The sequence below is a fragment of the Rhamphochromis longiceps genome, linkage group LG15, assembly GCF_057381845.1.
Source record: "Rhamphochromis longiceps isolate RC_006_pf linkage group LG15, R_longiceps_female_GT1.1, whole genome shotgun sequence".
NCBI classification, from domain to species: Eukaryota; Metazoa; Chordata; class Actinopteri; order Cichliformes; family Cichlidae; genus Rhamphochromis; species Rhamphochromis longiceps.
The window spans coordinates 25,049,881-25,069,698 of record NC_140571.1 but is presented as its reverse complement, the minus strand read 5'-3'; the positions used below and the strand labels follow the sequence as shown (position 1 = coordinate 25,069,698).

Sequence of the window (19,818 nt, the reverse complement as noted above, 5' to 3'; positions counted from 1 at the left end):
GTCAGAACTCCTTAGTACTTATCGCCCCAGGAGATCTTTGAGGTCAGCCGATCTGATGCTTTTAGATGTTCCCAGGTATAAATCAAAGACAAAGGGAGAGAGGGCGTTTGCTGTGGCTGCACCCAGACTGTGGAACAGTTTACCTCCTCACGTCAGATTCTCCAAAAGCCTAGAAACTTTTAAAACTGCTCTTAAAACTCACCTCTTTTCATTGGCTTTTAGAAAGGTTTAATTTATTTGTTTATTTTTTATTTGATCAGCGAGGTGTTTTACGAAATTGTGTTCTATTGTATTTTTATCTGTATTTACTGTACAGCACTTTGGTCAGCCTTGGTTGTTTTTAAATGTGCTCTATAAATAAACTTGACTTGACTTGTGCAGCACTTCGGGTCATAGGTCATCTGACGTAGGAGGATCTCGTTCCATTGGTCAGCCGGCTGCCATCCTGCACATCTTGAAGCAGTTAGCTGAGCTCACTGTTGTGCAGCAGCCATTCACAACGAGCCCATCGCTCCTCCGGTAGAAATTAAAAGATTCGGTTACATGTGGTGGCGGTGGGGTCGCTGCTGCCAAAACAAGCAGCGGCCCTCCAGATGAGCGGCGATCGGGTTCAGGACTGGTAATTAAATGATCATTTCCAAACATCCTGCAGATCGCTATCAGCTTTTCCTCTGATTCATGGTGTCCCTCGCTGGAGAGTCTGACTAGTACATTTGGAAGGGATTGCATGATTTCATTAAACCTGTTTTGAGCGAAGACGTTTGAAACGTTTATCACCTTGAATCTGCCACCGGCATCCGAAATTTTAGAAACACTTGTGCTTTTTAAATCCTTGAGATTGGAACAATTCACAATAGATACATCAGACTTTGTGTGTAGCTTAAACAGTCCACCCCAAATTCAAATTCATGCTACATCCAACCAAAATATGTATGTACATGTTGCCCAATTTTAGGGGGAACTTGTTCAGAAAAGACCTGCCTTCGATTCAGTGCAGTGGTTATTTAGAATTATTAAAATAGTAATTGAAAATTGAAAACAAAAAAGTAGCAGCAGTAATGTGTATTGATCCAAAACTGATCCGTTCCTCAAGAAATCCACAAACCTCACTGCGAGCAGTTTATAAAAGATCTACACTGAAGATCTACAACCTTCATTAATATTTGTTCCACAGAACATTATTTAACTGAAACAAGTTAAAAATAAATGAATAAAATAAAGATTTATGTTAGTCTTCATTAATTTGGTCAGATTTGGCATGGACACAGTCGAATCTCAAAATTTGACAAAATCCCCCCCACATGAACTTCATGTGTTCTCTCCAGGTACTCGGGCTTCCTTCCACAGTCCAAAGGCACGCAGTTAGTTGGGTTAGATCACTTGGTGATTCTAAGTTGGTTTGAATGGCGGTCAGTCCCTCTGTGTGTTAGGCCTGTGACCTGTCCAGAGTGTACCCCGCCTCTCACCCACCATAATTATGGTCAATTATTAAACCCACACTACAATTTTTCAAAATAAAAACAAAAAAACAAACAAACAAAAAAAGCCCAAATAATCAGATTTTTTTAAAAACATTTTGCCCACATAATTTGTTTCCATCAGTTTCATCTATGTGTGCAGGGTCACAAGGTTTCAGCTGTCACAGGGTGAGACGTGGAACACCTGTCCAGGTCATTAGTTAATCACAGGACTAACCTACAGTCAGTCAGAGCAATCAGTAAACCTAACACGCATGTCTTTGGACTGTGAGAGGAAGTCTGAGAGCGCACACAGGCACAGGGAGAACATGCAAACTTGGATAGGCTGTCGAAGTGTGACAAGAGTGCAAGTAGTCCTCGAGTAAAACACTGCTGGTGCCCAATGAAGGGTTTAAATCACTTCCTATGACTGATAAATAAAGGCAAAGTTTTTGTCTTGAGAGTGCGCAAAGCAAATGCCAGAAAAACTCAAACTCTATGGAGTAAGTCAAGACCTGTGAAGACGTCCGCCTGTTTTTTCCACAGTGCTGGAGCCTCGTCTAGAAGACGACTGGCACAGGAACAACAATGACGACTCACCCGCATTTTGCCGTTCATCTTTAATATTTTCATCCACATGACAAAACATTTCTTGCAAAAATATAAAACATGTGAAATAAATTCTCAGGCTGGAGTCAGATCGGGATTGACGAACACGTTAGAGTTCAGAAAGACAAAGGAGACAATAGCAGCTCGATTCTTCTCAGCTCTTCCAGAGTTTCTGAAAATAACTCACGTTTGTTCCTCTGCAAAAGTTTCTGCCATACAGCCACATTATTACAGGTCGGAGACAGTGATGTATGTCCCACTTAACTTGAATATAACGTCCGCATCTGTCACCAGCTAAAATAAGTCTGTTAGCAAAAGAGTTTCTTTAAATAGAAAAACTAACCAACTCTACTAATAATTAATGGTACATAAAAAATATTTCTTATTTGAGTCCAGGAAGTGTTCATTAAATAAACTTCATACTTAAGAAGCATTGTTAGACGCAGGGCCAGCCTCAAGTGACCATTAGAGGAACTGCAGTCTTGGAACATAGCATTGATATTGTTTTGATGCTTTAAAGGCCAAATCTGTTCTCAAAACTAGTCAGATAAAAGTAATTTAATCTGCATTGAATAAATGTTTGGTTGACTATTTGGCCAACATTCATTTTCTAATTTTAAGATTGTAATTGCAGCCTCGAGGGAGGCTAAGATGGCTTCAAACTTTTGCAGATGATCAAACTGAGACTTACTGACAGTGAAATTCTCGTGAAAAAAAAATTTTCCCAATAGTGCAAAGACATCCCAACAAGAACAAAAACTACAGTCGGGAGAGAGCGCTTGTTTCTCGTGAGTTCCAGTTAGTCACAAAAGACGACATTGACATCTACACAGCTTTTTAGAACTACAATGTAACGGCCACCTGCTAAAACTGTGCTATCGAGCTGAAAAAGTGAGTTGAGTCTATGGTTTGGTTTTGGATTAGCCCTTCCACGACTCCGCTGGCAGTGCTGACGTATGTTGAAGCCCCAAGTTGAATTCTGGGGAGAAAAAACACGATGCTTCCGTGTTTCGGCTCTTAGCGTCCGTTTGTTTATGGCTTTGTAGAAACGAAAAAGAAACTGGAAAAAGATAAAATATTTGAAAAGTTTTAATTCTCTGGACCTGAATTATCGCTGCAGTGAGCTGCCTGATCAGCGTGTCCTCATGGGTCATCACACGCCGTCATGGGGGAAAGCCTGCGGCCTACACAGTGGCGCTTCTGTCAACAGTTTCCCGGGTTTGAGGCTAACCCTCTTAAGAAAAGTCAACATGGCCAAGGCCTCTAGGGGTCCTCCTCCATGTCATCCAGGTTGGGCGACATGATGAAGTGTTTGGGGTAGTGCAAGCCTCTCTCGTCAGCGTATTCCTCCCATCGGGCATCGTCGCTTTCGTGAGTGATGTATCGCTCACCTCGCCGTGTCTCGAACTCCCTGAGGTCCAGCCAGGTCTGGTAGTCCTGGACGACAATGACAACATTAAACACTTTTTTTATGCTCAGCTTTCACTCCATCTTTGACTGCTACAGGAGCTTTGCATGATTCATTGCTCAAAATAATCCTTATTTATGTTAGACTGGACCAGTTCATCCTCCATTTGAAACAAGCCATTTTAGCTCCTCCCCCCTATTAAGCCAACTTTCTTCTGATTGGTTGCCCCTTGGCTGTGGAAATCTGCTAAGAAGCATGTCTATAAGCCTGAGAAAATCTATTGTTGTATATTTGATATAGAGGTCAACTGTCCCTTTAAATCAGTGATTTAAGGTATGATTTGATCATTCAAAAACAGAGTTAAAATAATAACTTTATGTCCTGCATCACAGACTGTACACAAAAGATGGACACAGCTTCCAAGTCGAAAACATAAATATGAAGCCAACGTGAATCTGCATTCATTCTAATGGCCAGCAGGAGGCGACTCCTGTGGTTACACAAAGACTAGTGAATGAGAAACCAGCCTTCGCCCTTCTTGCTCTATGACCTCATTACATTTTTTCCTAAAGGGGGGAATAAATGTTTTACTTTCATTAAGTACTGCATATTCACTGTGAATCCACTGTTTGTTCATTTTATCTTGTGCTTTTATTTTATTGTTCTTATTCTGCCATTGTTTTACTAAGTGTTTTATCTTATTGTAAAGTGTCCTTGGGTGACTTGAAAGGCGCTCATAAATAAAATTTATTATTATTATTATTATTATTATTATTATTATTATTATTATTGTCATTATTAAATCTTTATTTACTTTAATAACGCTCATGCGATACTGCAGACTCTTCTAAGGAAAGCAGTTTGGTTACCTGCAGCCAGGGGTGGCTCAGCGACTTGTCCACGCTGTAGCGCTTCCTCATCTTCACCTGCAGCAGGTTATTAATCAGGTCTTTGGCTGTCGGAGAAGAATAGTCAAGTGGCGTTAAAACACACAAATTGTTACAAATGTGAACATGAATGAACCCAAGTCCAGATGTTCCCTTACCCTCTTCTGAGATCTCCTTCCAGGGGTTGGCTGGGTACATGAAGGCGGCATTCTGGATCTGGTCATTGATGTCCTCGTCCTCATTGAAGGGAAACGTCCCGCTCAGACTGACGTAGACGATGACGCCGACCGACCACATGTCCAGAGATCGGTTGTAGCCTTTGCTGCGGAGCACCTCGGGCGCCAAGTAGGCCGGAGTGCCAACCACTGAGCGGCGGAACGACTTCTCCCCGATGATACGAGCGAAACCAAAGTCGCAGAGCTTCACCTGGTTGAGAGGGGGGAAAAATGCAGCATTAATCCACTGGCTCTCCCGTGAGTTCCTCGTCCTTCTAATTTATAATTAAACAGAAGGTAGCTGTGGCGGCGACTATCGTTCTGCTCTGGACCCTTGGTGAGATCGGTACTATGAAAACTTCTGGTTCTTGTGGTCTGCAGTGCACTGGTGTGGAGTACTGTCAGACCCAAAGACAAGGCTCCCTGGAAAGCAGCTGAATGACATCAAGGACCAGCGCAATAGCAACCAAGTTCCAACCAATTGCAACACCTGGGTGAGCTGCCTCAGTGTGGGAAAGTGCATTTGTACTAACCTGAGGAAACGGCTCTGCAGAGGCCAGCAGGACGTTCTCAGGCTTCAGATCACAGTGGACGATGTTCTTGAAGTGAAGATGCCTCAGGGCTACCAGGATCTGCAGACCCAACAGTCACAAACTGAATGACTCCTATCAGAGTCCTATCAGACATCCACATAAACCCTGCCTAAGAAAACAGACAAAAAAGTGTCTCCTTCCGCCTGAGCTTTCACGTTCTCACCTGTGTAACCAGGAACTTGGTGAGCCGTTCGGGTAGCCGGCTCTTCTCGCTGGATAAAATCATCTCCAGCATGTCGCCGTGAAGCTTCTCCATGACCACAAACACCTGCTCGGGCGTCTCAAACATGCACTCCAGGTTAACAATCCCCGGATGGTGGAGGTTCTGTCACACATAGGAGACAATCTGTGAAAACTAGATTCTAACTGGAGCAATCTAATGAGGTAATTAACAGTTTTGTAAAGATGTTATCCATTTTTTAAAACTATAAAAAGGATTCCTCACACATGATGCTCGATTACATCTTAAATATTGTTTGATCACTGCATTCATCGTGGGAAGCCGAGATTGTGAGATTAAAATTTGATTGATTGTACAGCTCTAACTTAATCTCACATTAAATTGATAAAGCTCGCCACGTCTCACCTGAAGTATGGCCACCTCGTTCCTCAGCTGGCTCTCCTGCTTAGTAGGAAACCGCATTTTGTCGATGATTTTGATCGCCACGTCTCTGCCGGTCTTTCTGTGTTTACCTGCAGAAGATGAGAAAAGAGATCAATTTGATTGTTTGTAATTGCCTGTAATGCATATAAAATATGTCTCATTTTAACACGACCTCTCACCTCCATAAACGATCCCAAACTGTCCCGAGCCGAGGACCTCGTCAGCAAAGATCTGATACACTGAGCTGATATCCTGAACAAGACAGATTAGAGCACCTCAGACTGTGAGAACATCCTTAACTGTGTACGGACAAATCTGAAATAAAGAGGAAAAAAAAATCTGCTTGTGTGTGATGGCTTACCACATTTTCTTGTATCTGGGAGTTGGACACTGATATGCTGATAGACAGTTCCTCTGAGAAGACACAAAATAAAATACATATACATATTTATATATATTAAAAAAAAAAGGTGAAATCTGCAGGTATTTAACCCCCTTCACTTACAGCAAACACGTGTTTTTTTCCCCCCAACCTCCAAATCATTAAAATCTCATTTCCAACATTTCCTTGTTTATCAAAGACAGAGGTGACGGGAGATTTCCAGCTGGGATCAAACATGTGGATTTCTTTGTACACTGTACGACAAAAAGAGCCCTGACGACGTTTCGTTTCCAGCTGCGACAACGATCTCCAAATCGTTTTCCAGATCTCACAAGAATAAAAGCCTCTGTTTCCTGTCTCCTCCTTTCATGTGATGGGAGCATTAATTCGGGCTGACACTGAAAGCCGACGGCGCGTTCTGTGCAAAGAAAACTGATGAGCTGATATCGATTTCGGATCGCTGCCCGGGGTTTGATCGGGTCACCCCTCTGCGATCAATACCTGCAGTCTGATGTAGATAGGCAGCCTGTTGATATTTAGGTCACCATGCAGAGCTGATGTAGGTTTATCGAAGTGGGAAGCACACATATGCAAAGAGTGCTGAGGAATTTTGACCCAGGGATGCAATTCTTTCACTAGAGGCCTGGGAGTTTGCGCATCCGAAACATTCTTAGGACTGCACTCCTGTACACCTTGTGACATTTCCTCCAGTGACGTATCAGATCAAACATACAAAGTGCAAATGTTGGTTTGTGATTTTGTCTTTAGATTTAGAGACTCACCTGAGAATAAACTAATAAACCAATAGCATGTTTTTATCAAATATATTAAAGTTATTGCACAAAAACAGCTGATTCTGAGGGGGTCAGGTTGCTGAGTTTCCATGAAATGAGCCACATGAAAGCGATCCAGGAGCAATTTGTTGGCAATCTGCATTTTCCAGGAAGATGGAGCGTCACAAGGCAAAAGTGAGAACATCAAGTTAACATTTTGGATCCATGGAGTGGAAATTCCCAAGAGCTTAATCCGATCATGAATCTATAATCAATATTTAAAAAACAAAAACAAAAAACAGGTAGATAACCAAGAGCCCCTACACTGTGATCACCTTTGACCGCAGGGATGGATCAGACATGAAAAAACGGTTCTTTCTGTAAATACTGACTCTTTTAAATTGACGAAATGCTTCTTCCTGTCTAAACCTGTGCGATTACTGCTGTTCCCTAACAAAGACAAACCCCGACCACTGCAAGTTTATGTCGCATAGATAGAATTTGTCAGATAGAATAACATTTCATAACAGTACAATAACAACAATAAAACGGTTGGACCACTGGAAAAAAAGAAGGATAACATCACATGAAGTCTTTAAATGCTTCAATAATCTCCACAGAACACCACACGACCTGTAAACGCAGCACCAGTGTTTGCATGCCTGCTGATTGCTTCCATTTATATAACTTTGACACTAATGGATCTGCAGCAGAGCAGTGTCATTTCTTTCCTTTTTTTCTTTTGCGTGGGGGTGGATTTCCCTCGGTTATACATGACTATAAAGGTCCAGTGGCGGTCTGTGTGTCTATGAGGTAATAAAACAAAAAGTGGTGTTACATCACCGGTGCATTAACTTATTGATGCCATGATTTCAAAAACAAAACATCCATTTTCAGGAGGAAATTGAAGCTCCGCGTTAATTACTCAACAAGTGGAAAACGCCACTGCTGACTGCGTCCCCTGAAGCGCCGCACTTTTATAACACACCAACTGTGCTCAATAACAGCTAATGCTCTTTTACTTTAATTCCACGAGGTGCATTTAGGTGCTCTAATTTAAAGGATGAAACTTAAGACTCTTATTTTCAGACAAAGAGACAGTTTAACCTGAGATGGATCGGAGCTGAGATGAAGCGGAAAATCCTCTGAAATCCCTTCAATCATGTTAAAATGCCAGCAGACGGCGTGTGTCTGCGCGTGTTTGTGTGTGTTGTGTAACGGTGGCCTCCTAAAACAATATTTGGAAGCTTTTCGCAGGCGAACAAACAAACGCACGTCCATTAAAGCATAAAAAGTCTAATCTGATTTCAGAAGCGACTCCATTACTGTATCAAAGGGCAAAGATGGGCATTAATATAGTGTGCATGAACCTCACTGGGTGTGCCTCCATTATCAAACATCTGCCTTTTATTACATAAAGATAAAATTTAGAAAGATATTCCATCTTTCTAAAAATATACAAACTGACACAGAAAGGTCGTCAGAGGTAGAACAAACCATAACAACGCTTTTCTACTACATGTACAACAAAAGTAGATGCAATCCATCAGTGGAAATATCCACAGGTTTAAAAATATGTCTATAAGTATACATACAATGGGGGAAATAATTTATCTCCTGCTGAATTTGTAAGTTTGTTCATTTACAAACAAATGAACAGTTTCTGATTTTTACAATAGTTTCATTTAAACAGAGAGAAACAGAGTATCAACCAAAAATCCAGAAAGAACACATTACATAAAAGTTCAATTGATTTGTGTCATTGAGTATGTATTTGATCTGTAACCCAGCTAGAGTTCCTGCTTCCACAGACTGGCTGTGAGCCAAATGGGCACGCAGATTAGAGTTAGTTAATCAATTACAGATACTCCTGATCTCTCCTTGTTGTGTATAAAGCACACCTCGCTAAAGAACCGGTTTCAAACATTCCAGCCTCTCCACCACTACGGACAAGAGCAACGAGATGTCAAAGAACAAGACTAGAACAGACTACAAGACGAGCAACACGAAGCTCAGTGAGAAGGTGATAAATGGGAAATGAAAGAAATCTAAAATGACCATCAGTCACCCTCGTGCTTTAGCTCCAAACAAGAGCTTGCCTCACAGGAGAAGCTTGTTAATGACCTGAAGGCACCAAGAAGACCATCAGTAACACATTCCCACAGTCAAGCATGGAGGTGGAACCATTACGCTTTGGGAATGTTTCTGACTGTACGGAACGACTTTATCACATTGGGGAGCCAATGGACCATTAAATCTTGCAAGAGAACTGACGGTGCTTTCTCATTTTCAATCATTTAATTTAGCTGGAATGAACAAGCCAATATGAGTGTCATGTTATTGGGTTCACTTTTTTGATTGGTTGCCATTCCTCAAGAGGTTGGGTCTTATGTAACATGAATAAATGCAAGACTAATTCCTCAAATATTCTGTTTTTGTCTTTTTACATGCTTGTAAACCACAGAGAGAGTAAAAGAAAGACTGGTGTAGCCACCATGATCTTGGTTTGAAAAGCCTCAAACTAAACACTGTCACGGTCGCCATCTTGGTGTTTTGAGTTGTGTCTGATAAGTCACGGGTTAAATCTCAATTTTTGACCTTAGAAATGACAATACTTCACAAAATTAATTCCTAGTTTGTTTTTTTCAGTATGACCTGCAGATAGCATAACATATCTACTGAAGTCATAGTTAAAAAAAATGAGAATGTTCCATTGCAGCAAGACCCACCGCCCCCTGCTGGCCGTTAGAATAAATGCAGGTTTATGACACTTCTATATTTATTTAGCCATTCAGTTCATGGTAGTATTGAGAGCTTGAAAAGAAAATGACTGGACTTTTTTGGGGGGGTTTGTTTGTTTGTTTGTTTTTTGGCTATTAACTTCTACATTGGCTTTTCAGACACAGCGGTCACATCCGTATTTTTTTTTACACAAAACTGAATTTCCTGCTGAAGGTACAGAAGGAACAGGCAAAACCAAGAACAGGACCAAAGACTAAAGAGGGTCCGTTACTCACTGTGATCCTTCCCCTGGCCTGGCCCCGTGCCGACGCTAGCCTTGGGTGTGACGGGCATCAGCGCCTGCCGGATGGCTTTCTCCCAACTCTGCCCTACATCCCGTCCCACGCCAGATGCTGCCAAAGCTGGGTTGTGGTAGAGGCCACCGTTGTCCTCCCCGACGTAGTACACCATGCTGCCCGTGATGATCTCAAAGCAGTGTGGGTTGCTACCCTGAGGCAGTCTGCCAAAGTCTTGCGCCGGCTCCACCTGCAGGATCTCAGACAGGGGGATCTCCTATGGAATAAAAAAGAAAGTTTAAATCCTGGGTCTTGTGGATGAAGTAATCTAAAAAGGTCCCTTTAGCCTGAACTTGAACTTTGGCACTTATAGAACATATCTTCTCTGATTTGATTTTATTCTTTAAGAGTCAGAATCATCCATGAGGTCTTGAAATTATCCAGAGGGCTCCATCCGAGCACCTCTCCTCTCCTTGCTAAAACTAAGACACTCTTTGAATGTCAGTGTTTAAAACTTCTCTTCCTTCCTTTTCTGGCAGAGTGCAGAAACCCTGCACCCCTCCACAAACCCTTAACCATGCCAGATCAAACATTTCAAAAAGAGCGATTGGCTCAGTGGTGTCTCCACGCTCCTCGGACTCATTTGAACCTTTTGCCAAGTTCACCCCGAGCCACGCCCTCCCATCACCATCTTTTCATCCTCTGATTAAAAGGCAGGACGTGCCTTAGAAGCTTCGGGCACTTGGCAGTGTGGCAGTGAGCCAAAGAGGCGGCAGGGAAGCGACCCGACATCTCCAAAAACCACCACAGATCCCCCACCCTCCAACCACCCCACCTCCCCGGCCTTGTGCTCCATACCTCCTCCCTGGCTTTCTCTTCAAAGGAGGATTTCTGCTGCGCTTTGTGCTAAAGGTCAACAGGTTGGCGGCAGGCGCAAGATAAAAGGACGTGAGGTATGAGAGAGGGAAGTGATGGAGCTGCAGCTGAATTCAGTGATCACAGTTTTCAAGGAAATTATTTAGTCCAACTTGGAAGTTCAAAATTGGATTAAAAAAATAAATAAAAGCCACAGATCTGCACTGTCATTAAAAACACATCAGTGAGCACACTGCTGCTAAAGTTTACAGGCACTCGTCATGGGCATAAATGTCGTGGTAATTTGGGTCTTTTAGTGACTTCTTTGAACTGTTGCTTTTCCAGTTAAATGACTGTGCAGCATGCATCTTTAATGACTTTAAAAACAAGAATTATGAGCTTGAATTTATTTTGGATTTTCTCTCATTCACACATGGTCAAAAGCCTACATACGGGCTCAGATATAAACATCACACCCAATATTTAGCAAGTTGACCAGAGTTGGTAGCCACCAACAAGCTTCTGGTTCAATATGAATATTTGACACCTTTTATTGGCAGAATTGGTAGAATTCATTCAAACTGGTTGGTTTCCTGGCATGGACATGGCTTTAAAGCGTAGCCCACAAATCTTTAATGGGGTTGAGGTCGAGGATTTGTGAAGCCCATTCCAGAAGCTTAAATTTAGCCTGTTCTGTTTGAACAGCTAATTGTATCCAAGTTTCAAGCGTCTGTGGATTTGAAGTATTTTTTGTTTATTATTTCATCTACTTTGGCACAGAACATGATGTTACCACCGCCATGCTTTACAGTAGGTTTGAAAACCTCACCTTTACTTCTCAAACACCTCTTATCACTGTGGCTCTTTATCTTGTATAAATCATAAAGTTTTTCTTCAGCAGTTATTTGGCGTGTCCATGTGGGCAGCTGGAAATTTTAGTCAAGCTTGATGGTGCTGATTCTGGAGAGGGGGCTTCTTTCTTGGTCAGCAACCACTCAGTCTAGTGACGTAAAACTCACTTCACTGTGGACTGTTCATGGCAGGCTTCAACCTTGGTGGTTCCTGGGTTGTCCATCATCCGAGGGTGACAGTTTGGGTTTGTCTTCCCAACCTCACCAAAGTGGTGACATATCCAAACAACAATTTTTTGAACAATGATCTTGAATCTTGGATGACCTTTTTAGATCTTCACTGAATTCTTTGGACTTCTCCATGGTTTTGAGTATGGGTCAGTCCAATGAGTGGTGTCAAACAAATCCTTTTATGCTGGCAAAGAGGAACTACCAGTTGAAGCCAATTGTGATCACCAACAGTTAACAGGCCTTAGCAACGTGAACTTAAGACATTGTAGAAACATCAGCACCACTTCTTAAAAATATTTGAGTGAGCGAATGTATATGTTTGTCCTTGGATTAAAGAAAGTCTAAAATAAATTCAAACGTATGCACCCAGTTCTTGTTACAATCACAATGGGCGATCGTGGCTCAAGAGTTGGGAGGTCGCCTTGTAATCGGAAGGTTGCCAGTTCAAGCCCTGGCTTGGACAGTCTCGTCATTGTGTCCAAAACCCGTTGCCTACTGGTGGTGGTCAGAGGGTCCGGTGGCGCCAGTGTCCGGCAGCCTCGCCTCTGTCAGCGCGCCCCAGGGTGGCCGTGGCTACAATGTAGCTTGCCATCACCAGTGTGTGAATGGGTGGATGACTGAATGTGTAAAGCGCTTTGGGGTCCTTAGGGACTAGTAAAGCGCTATACAAATACAGGCCATTTACTGAAATGGCCAGTAAATGGCACATTATTCAATGTCAGTGTCGGTACAACAGATAGTTTTAATGTTTCTTTGCCACCTTTCTTTAAATATATTAAGTTACATTATCAACACAGAGCTTTCAACCAATGATAGACAACCTGCTCTTGGAACAATTACAGTGGACAAGCAGACAGTGATGTGTGTTAATGTCTTATGAGGTTCATGCTGTGTTACGGTATGAACCCGACTCCCTCCAGCTCTTCTCTTCACGTCGCTGCTTTGTTTGGCCGAGCAGCTGAAACTAGATCCGGGGCTCACCGGGTCTCCTACCTTGTAATACTTGGCTCCACTTTCATTCTGAAACAGAGTCAGACTCTTGCTGTCCAGCCTCCAGTAATGTCTCTTCCTCTGCAAAGACAAAACTTGTCATTAGGGAGAATGCTTTGAATCTGAGTCCAGAGAGAAAATAAAAATCTTTAAATCTCTTTTAGTTTCCAGTAATCAAAGACTTTCCTTTGAGGTTTTGAGTGATGGATATAAATGGAAGTATCTGAAGTACAAGAAACCGTTTCAAACAGTACTATATGTAGGACAGAGTCTTTTTATTGACCAATAATTTAATTCCCTGGATGACAATAGATGTGTTCACCTGATGCACTTAACTGCTTGTTCATTTCTAGTAGAGCATTTGCATGTAGAACATGTTTCCAGATTGTGTGGATATATACCAAAAACCAAAGCTCAGTGATTAAAATGGATTTAATAATTTCTGCACTGACTTGATGAAGCACCTCGAACTTCCAGACTGCAGTGCTAAAGCTGACGTAGGTTATCAGTGCCCCGTGTTTGTTCATCTCCAAAAACTACCAAGCTGAAATATTTGAAATTTGGCAGTGAGGTAGAGCAAATAAAAAAGCAAGAACGTTTGAGATTTTGGTGCAGATTAACATCACTTTTATTACATTTTCTAAATACGACGCTGGGATTAGTGACGGCTTTGCCTTTCTCCCAGTAACTCCTACAGCGAAGCACATTATTGAAAAATGCTATTCACATTAGCCAATTAGTGCTTACAGTGTAATGTACAAATTTTATATTTGCATTGTGTTTCATATGTCTTGTGTTTGAATATTGCCTATAAATGTTTTAGCTTTTAGTGTTTGTGTCTGTTTTTTGGAATTTTTTGCTGCTCCTAAGAGCTTTTAGCCAAAGCCAAAGGATTAGACTGGATTGATATTTTTACTTAATTATAAAATGAATTCAGATATTTCCTGCTTTTGTTGTTGTTCCTGCAAACAGACCAGCTGTGTTTGTCAGGCACCCAAAGGCCTAAAAAAAAAGCTCAAAAGACACCTTAGTTTGTCTGTGTTTTGTGCTTCATCTCACCAGGTTGTCACGGTTGGTGTAGTGCACCAACCAGCCTTCTTTAACCACTGTGGAGCTTTTTCTCTTGGTGTGTTTGATGGACTGGACCACACGCATCAGAGGGATGTTGCTGCTGGTCGACGGGCTGCGTGAAACCAAATAAAAACATGCAAAGAAGCATTTTAAGGAAAAAAAGCCCACACAAAAATACAATACTAATGAGAATGTCAAAGATTCAAATAAAAAAAATAAAATGCATGCAAGTCTTTGGAGGAGTTCCTTCTTTTCTCTTCTCTAAAGCTCTAGGCTCTCTTAACACTGAACACACTCGTTTGTTGTAGATTTCGGTTACAAACCACATGAGGGTGGAGCCATGCTTGTGGTTTATTGCTGACGGGGGTAAAAACATGCCATCCAACACTGGACGTCACTTTGAAATTGTACCGTATATCCGAGAGAAATCGAACCTGTTCACATCACACATATCATGATCTCTACTTATGACAAAGCATCCAATACTGAGGCTCAATAGATTTTCTCATGAGGATAAATTAAGATTTTTATAATGCTATTTTAAAGCCCGTCACCAGTTCCAGTCGTCTGCTTCACCTGATCGTTCTGACCGTCTCGTCATCCTTCTCGCAGTCTGTGCAGGGACCCCCGAAGAAGATCTTGTCTTCGGTGGACTGCTCGTCCTGCTCGTCCATGCTGTGACCTCCATCGCTGTTCACATCGCAGTCCACCTCCATCGTCGCCTCTGAGTCCATACCAGGACTGGCTGGCTCTGAAGAAACAGGAAAAACATGAGAGCCTGGGAACAGGTCTTAAAACTTCCAGCCCGAGATTTCACTGAGCTGCAGTTCCTCTAATGGCCAGTAGGGGTTAGGTGTAAAATGCCAAAGACTTGAAATGAAAACGTTTCTCAATCCAGTTTAAAAAAATAAAAATCAAAAATAGATCAAAAATACTCTGACGTGATCAGTGTAAAGTCTGAGCTCTGCAAACGTGAGATTTCTGTCTCCTTCATTTCTTATATAGACTCCCCACTCATTTCATTGTCTCGTAGAGCAGGTCACCCAAAGGAAAATCATTGTTAGGGTAATCAGGGAGCGAAATGAAGTCACTTTTTTCTTTTCTATCAAAATAAACTTATTACTTAAAATTAGACATTTTTTGACATCAAAACCTCAGTTGAGGGTTTTTTAAAAAATATTTTCTGCCTTGAGTGCAAGAAATTCTGTGTTGTGTTTTCTAATTTTATTCATGTAATCTTTTATTATTTTCTTTTGACTTCTTTTCAGTGTTAGTCATTTTAATTATTATTTAAATTGCTGTCTTTTATTGTTGTATGGAGGGCGTATGTTCCAATGAATAATAAAAAAGGAAATCAGATATGGTGTTACAGATAAACAGTAGCCAGGGTGGGAACCCATTTAACTGTCCATTTAACGGTTTTGTTTTAGCCTCTGGGCACAACTGTGTATAGCCAACTTCCTGTTCCCTGCGCTGGTCAGAAGAACCTAATCGCATAAACTGTCATGAGATGGCAGCTGACGGCTTTGAGATTGCATTTCCTCCTTGATCTTCTCTACCTGTATGAAACCAAAGTGTCCTCAGCGGTCAATAAAAATCCAACAACAGGAAGAAACTAAAAAGAGTCCAAGAGCAAATCTCCCGTCCTTTGCCTACAGCGTCAGAATCTGTCTGCAGATATTAAATTTTGCCCATCAAAGGTTTCAGATGATTAAAGCGGTAAACGTGAAAACGACTCACCTCCGTTAAAGTCGACCTCGCCCAGGCAGTCTCGAGGTACTTTGGCTGCACATCTCTTATGGCAGTTAAATTTACAGTCTAAAAAGCAAACATACAAAAAACATATTAAACATTTTAAACTTCTTGAATAACCATGTGACGAAGAGTAACCGACGGTTCCCACAGAGTACTGCAGAGTCTCCCCACACACTTCACAGGGCGATTAAGAAAAAAGTGAAGGGAAGGTTAGGACTTCACAGCAGATTGAATATCTCTGGAGTTTGGACTGTTGGTTTTCTAAGACTTTCCTGTGTGTGTGTTTTTGCGTGTGTGTCGTCACCTTTGCATTGCAGGCCCTGGCGGAAGAGGCCCTTCAGCAGGCGTTTGCAGAACTGGCAGATGGTGGGACGGGTGTAGGTGTGGACGGAGAAAGTGTGGGGGACTTTCACCCGACCCAGGACCATCTTCTCCATCCAGATGGGCCGGCCGCTCAGCAGGGAGTTGCGCTTCATGGCGCCCAGAAGAGGGCGCTGCAGAGGGGCGGGGAACAGAAACAAAAATGCGAAGAAGAAATAGGATTTATTTTTCTGTTTATGCTCAGATTTCCAAACAGAGAGCAAACTGACCAATAACACTTCAGTAACTCATTTTAGTTTGTATTTAAATTTGTTCTTCATGTAAAAACTAATCATTAAAAGACATCACGCTTAGACGCTGGAGGCAGAAAGTGCTTAATAATTCCTACCCTTATCTTTTATATCTGCAGGGCACTGCCACCCTGGAATAGACGACTTCCACCAGGACAGAAATGTTTTTCATAGAATCAAAAGTGATCATTGAGAACAGCTTTAGCTTCAGTGACCTTTCCTCTCCCAGCAGGGCTTCCAGATCCTCTGACTGATGAGGTCAAGAGTTCAGATTTTATCTCAGTTCTTCTGCCTCTGGCAAATCTTCAGTTTATAGTATTTTGTACCGATACAGAACCAAGATGTCTGAACCATCTGTGGATTCAACTTTCAAATATAAACAACAAATGATGCAGTCTTCTTTTTTTTCTCCATTTTTATGCAAGTTATTTTATTAATTACCACAAACATCCTGAAAGAGGCAATCAGCTGAATCTGGAAACAGGCGAGCCTGTTATGTTGTTGCGCTCATGCATGCGCAGCTTCACGTGGGTGTTGGCAGACTTATCTACTGATTATCACAGTAAAGGTGCTCTGTGTTCATAATGTGAACAAGAAGCACAAATCTGTGCTGAGGTGACTCACTCTCCTAGCATCATTTACATTTAAGGGAAAAGTATTAAATTTAGTTTTCTTTGTTCTTTTTAAATGCACTTTATGAGGTTTGCAGTTTGCCCTCCTGAAGCTCCTTCTAACACACAATCTGCTGGAGCAACTCGGCCAGCTTGCGGGTCAACAGCATGTTCTTGTTAGTCTAAAAAACTAACTCTTTATAGCAATCTACTGACCTCAAAGGAGAGGTCAGAGGTCAAACGTGACATATATGAGGATTTTTGTAAACCATTATGTTGGCCGGAAGCTTTTGGTGGATGTAAGCCAAATTTTAAGTTTTATCAGAATTCATTTAAAACTTTTCAAGCTATCGTGTTCACAGACAGAATAACACACAAGCACACAAACGCTTCTAAAAACATGAATTAGTGTAGAGTTTGTTCTGCGTTCTGCTGTATGTGTCTGGATTGAGTCCACCATAAGGCTAACACGCTGACACACAACTAGACACTCTCACGCCCACATCTAAAGCCAACTAACACTCAATTAACCTAACGAGCGAGCGTTTGGACTGTGGCGGGATCACGCAGCTGATCTTTAGGTGAAAGTTTCTCTCGTTTTTGGTCTTTGAGTGATGTTTTTTTTTTATTAGTTCTAACTAAAAGGAAATGAAAGGAGTAGTCAGAGCTTCAGAGGTTGATCTGAAACATCAAATTTAGAGATTTGCTCACTCATCGTGAAAGCGGCGTACAGACAAACTCTTTTCCATCCACGAGAACAAGAACAATGACTGTCCTTGTACAGCATGCAGCTTGCAGGGCACTGTCCCGGCAGGAGCAGGAAGCATGTGACACAATGGGCCTGAATTAGTACAGAACAGTTGGATAATCCACCTTCTCACTTCACTGATTCACCATATGTGCATGGACCTCTAGACCTCCTAACAAAGTCCAAATTATCTGAAATGTCCATGAAGAAAGTGAGACTTCTTTAGGATCTGCTGCCCGAGCGTGATCACACATCGGGTCTCTTAAAGGAACAGTTTCCTTCTGGGATCTGTAAAATCTAGCTTGGCTGCTTGTTAATCAATCAGACTAACTGATTGCACAACATGCTGCTCGGGTCCACTCAGGTCAGATACGTATATGGGTCTGACTGTGCTCGGGTCCCCCTCTGATCTGTGTGCTTGCTCAGCCTGTGAGAATCTGACTGTGACTCTCTCTGCTTGTTGGCTTGAACCGGATGGAAAAATCAAGCGGTTTGCCTCGAGCCATCAGACAGAAAGTGCATGTGTGTGTGTATGTGTGTGTGTACTGGGGCTGCACAACTGCAAGGGAAGTCTGTGCATACATTTTAACTCATTCAAAAAAAAAAACAACAACCAAAAAACCAACTAAAATGAATACGACTAATGAGTGATTTCATGCGAGCGCAGCAGACCCACCTCCTCCTGCAGAGCCGGGCTGAAGTCAGTGGAAGGTGGACGAGCGACAGACAAGGTGGCGCCTGGCAGGGAGACGTTTGACAGTCGCCTCTTCCTCACGCCGCTGCAGTTGTTGGGGATCTTGAACGCACACCGCTTGTGGTAGTTCTGTCCACATCCTGCACAGGAGAGGAATCATTATTAATCATCATTAAGATTCACAGTTCAACTGAAGTTCTGATCCCGAAGTTAATAAAGGAACCAAGTCCGACCCATGGCCTTTGGGAGACACCCCCAGTACCTCCAGCTCTTCCAGGATGAGACCAAGGCCCTCCCCGGGAGGCATCCTAGTCTCACCCTCTCTCTAAGCCAGAGCCCCAACAACAATTGAGAAAGATCATATCTATCATTCATATCTATGATTTCATTCTTTTGGTTTCACAACCACAGATGAGAGTAGAAACACAGATAAACCTGTGAATCAGCAGCTTTGCTTCCATGTTCAGCTGCTTTGAATCTCTGGCTCTCTTCCACAACATGTTTTTTATCCTGTCTTCCTTCTCTCTCCCCAACCAGTCGCGGCAGATGGCCGCCCCTCCCTGAGCCTGGTCCTGCTGGAGGTTGCTTCCTGTTAAAAGGGAGTTTTTCCCTTCCCACTGTTGCCAAAGTGCTTGCTCATAGGGAGTCGTATGATTGTTGGGTTTTTCTCTGTATGTATTATTGTAGGGTCTACCTTACAATATAAAGCACTTTGAGGCGACTGTTGTTGTGATTTGGCGCTGTGTAAATAAAATTAAATTGAAAATTGAATTGAACATAAATCTCTGGTCTTGTGCTGCAGGAGGGTCATTTTGTAGCTTTTGTGGCTAAAATGTGCCGAGACTAAACCTCAGGAATGCAGATTCTTGATAAAACACGGCAGGGCCAAAGCAGAGCATGAACCTTTTATTTTTCTTACCAAGGAAATTTTAACCCTTCAGACAGGGCCGGGCTTTTAAGTCCTTTCTGTCCATTTTCTATGCAAAACCAGGTTACTCAACATCACTGGCTTATATGAAATATGGATACGGTTCAAATTAACCAGTGTAGGGTCATGCGACGACAGCACTAAGTACCAACTTTATAGCACGTCTGGTCAACAAGCTGTATTGAATTCAGATGCCTGCTCACAACTGGAGCACAGACTTCATGAACAATCTGTCTGTACGAGTAAGGCCAAAGTAAGGCCCATTATTTATCAGATAAATGCATTAAAATGTGTCAAAGTATTAATTTACTCTTCTAAAGGTTCATTTATGCCCAACAATCTTCTCATAGCCAAATTATCTGTTTAAAAACACAGAATTTATTGAGTCCAGGATGTGGTTCAGAAAGCTGTTTACAACATCTGAAGCTTAAAAGTGCAGGAAAAAAAAAAAGCTAAAATTTTCTTCCATCAAGGTTGTTTTTCTATTTTTTTTCTGTCGCTTCAGGTTTGGGAACTTTTCATTTTTAA

The 19,818-nt window shown here is 42.0% G+C and overlaps 1 protein-coding gene across 3 annotated transcripts in view; it reads right to left on the bottom strand.

Moving 5' to 3' along the window:
* Window positions 1-2,062: 2,062 nt before the first annotated feature.
* LOC146652749 (serine/threonine-protein kinase D3-like) overlaps window positions 2,063-19,818 on the bottom strand; it is a 54,327-nt gene continuing 36,571 nt past the window's right edge. For 2 of the 3 annotated variants that reach the window (XM_085381318.1, XM_085381319.1), the window contains exons 5-19: window positions 18,345-18,502; window positions 16,003-16,192; window positions 15,684-15,761; window positions 14,520-14,694; window positions 13,932-14,055; window positions 12,876-12,953; window positions 9,946-10,222; window positions 6,135-6,187; window positions 5,953-6,025; window positions 5,756-5,862; window positions 5,333-5,494; window positions 5,110-5,208; window positions 4,520-4,787; window positions 4,344-4,429; window positions 2,063-3,503 (exon numbers count right to left, since the gene is read on the bottom strand). In XM_085381318.1, the coding sequence (XP_085237444.1) occupies window positions 3,330-3,503; window positions 4,344-4,429; window positions 4,520-4,787; window positions 5,110-5,208; window positions 5,333-5,494; window positions 5,756-5,862; window positions 5,953-6,025; window positions 6,135-6,187; window positions 9,946-10,222; window positions 12,876-12,953; window positions 13,932-14,055; window positions 14,520-14,694; window positions 15,684-15,761; window positions 16,003-16,192; window positions 18,345-18,502 (2,102 nt within the window). In that variant the 3' untranslated portion in view covers window positions 2,063-3,329. The remainder of the gene's footprint in view (window positions 3,504-4,343; window positions 4,430-4,519; window positions 4,788-5,109; window positions 5,209-5,332; window positions 5,495-5,755; window positions 5,863-5,952; window positions 6,026-6,134; window positions 6,188-9,945; window positions 10,223-12,875; window positions 12,954-13,931; window positions 14,056-14,519; window positions 14,695-15,683; window positions 15,762-16,002; window positions 16,193-18,344; window positions 18,503-19,818) is intronic. The other variant, XM_085381320.1, reaches the window with a different exon arrangement.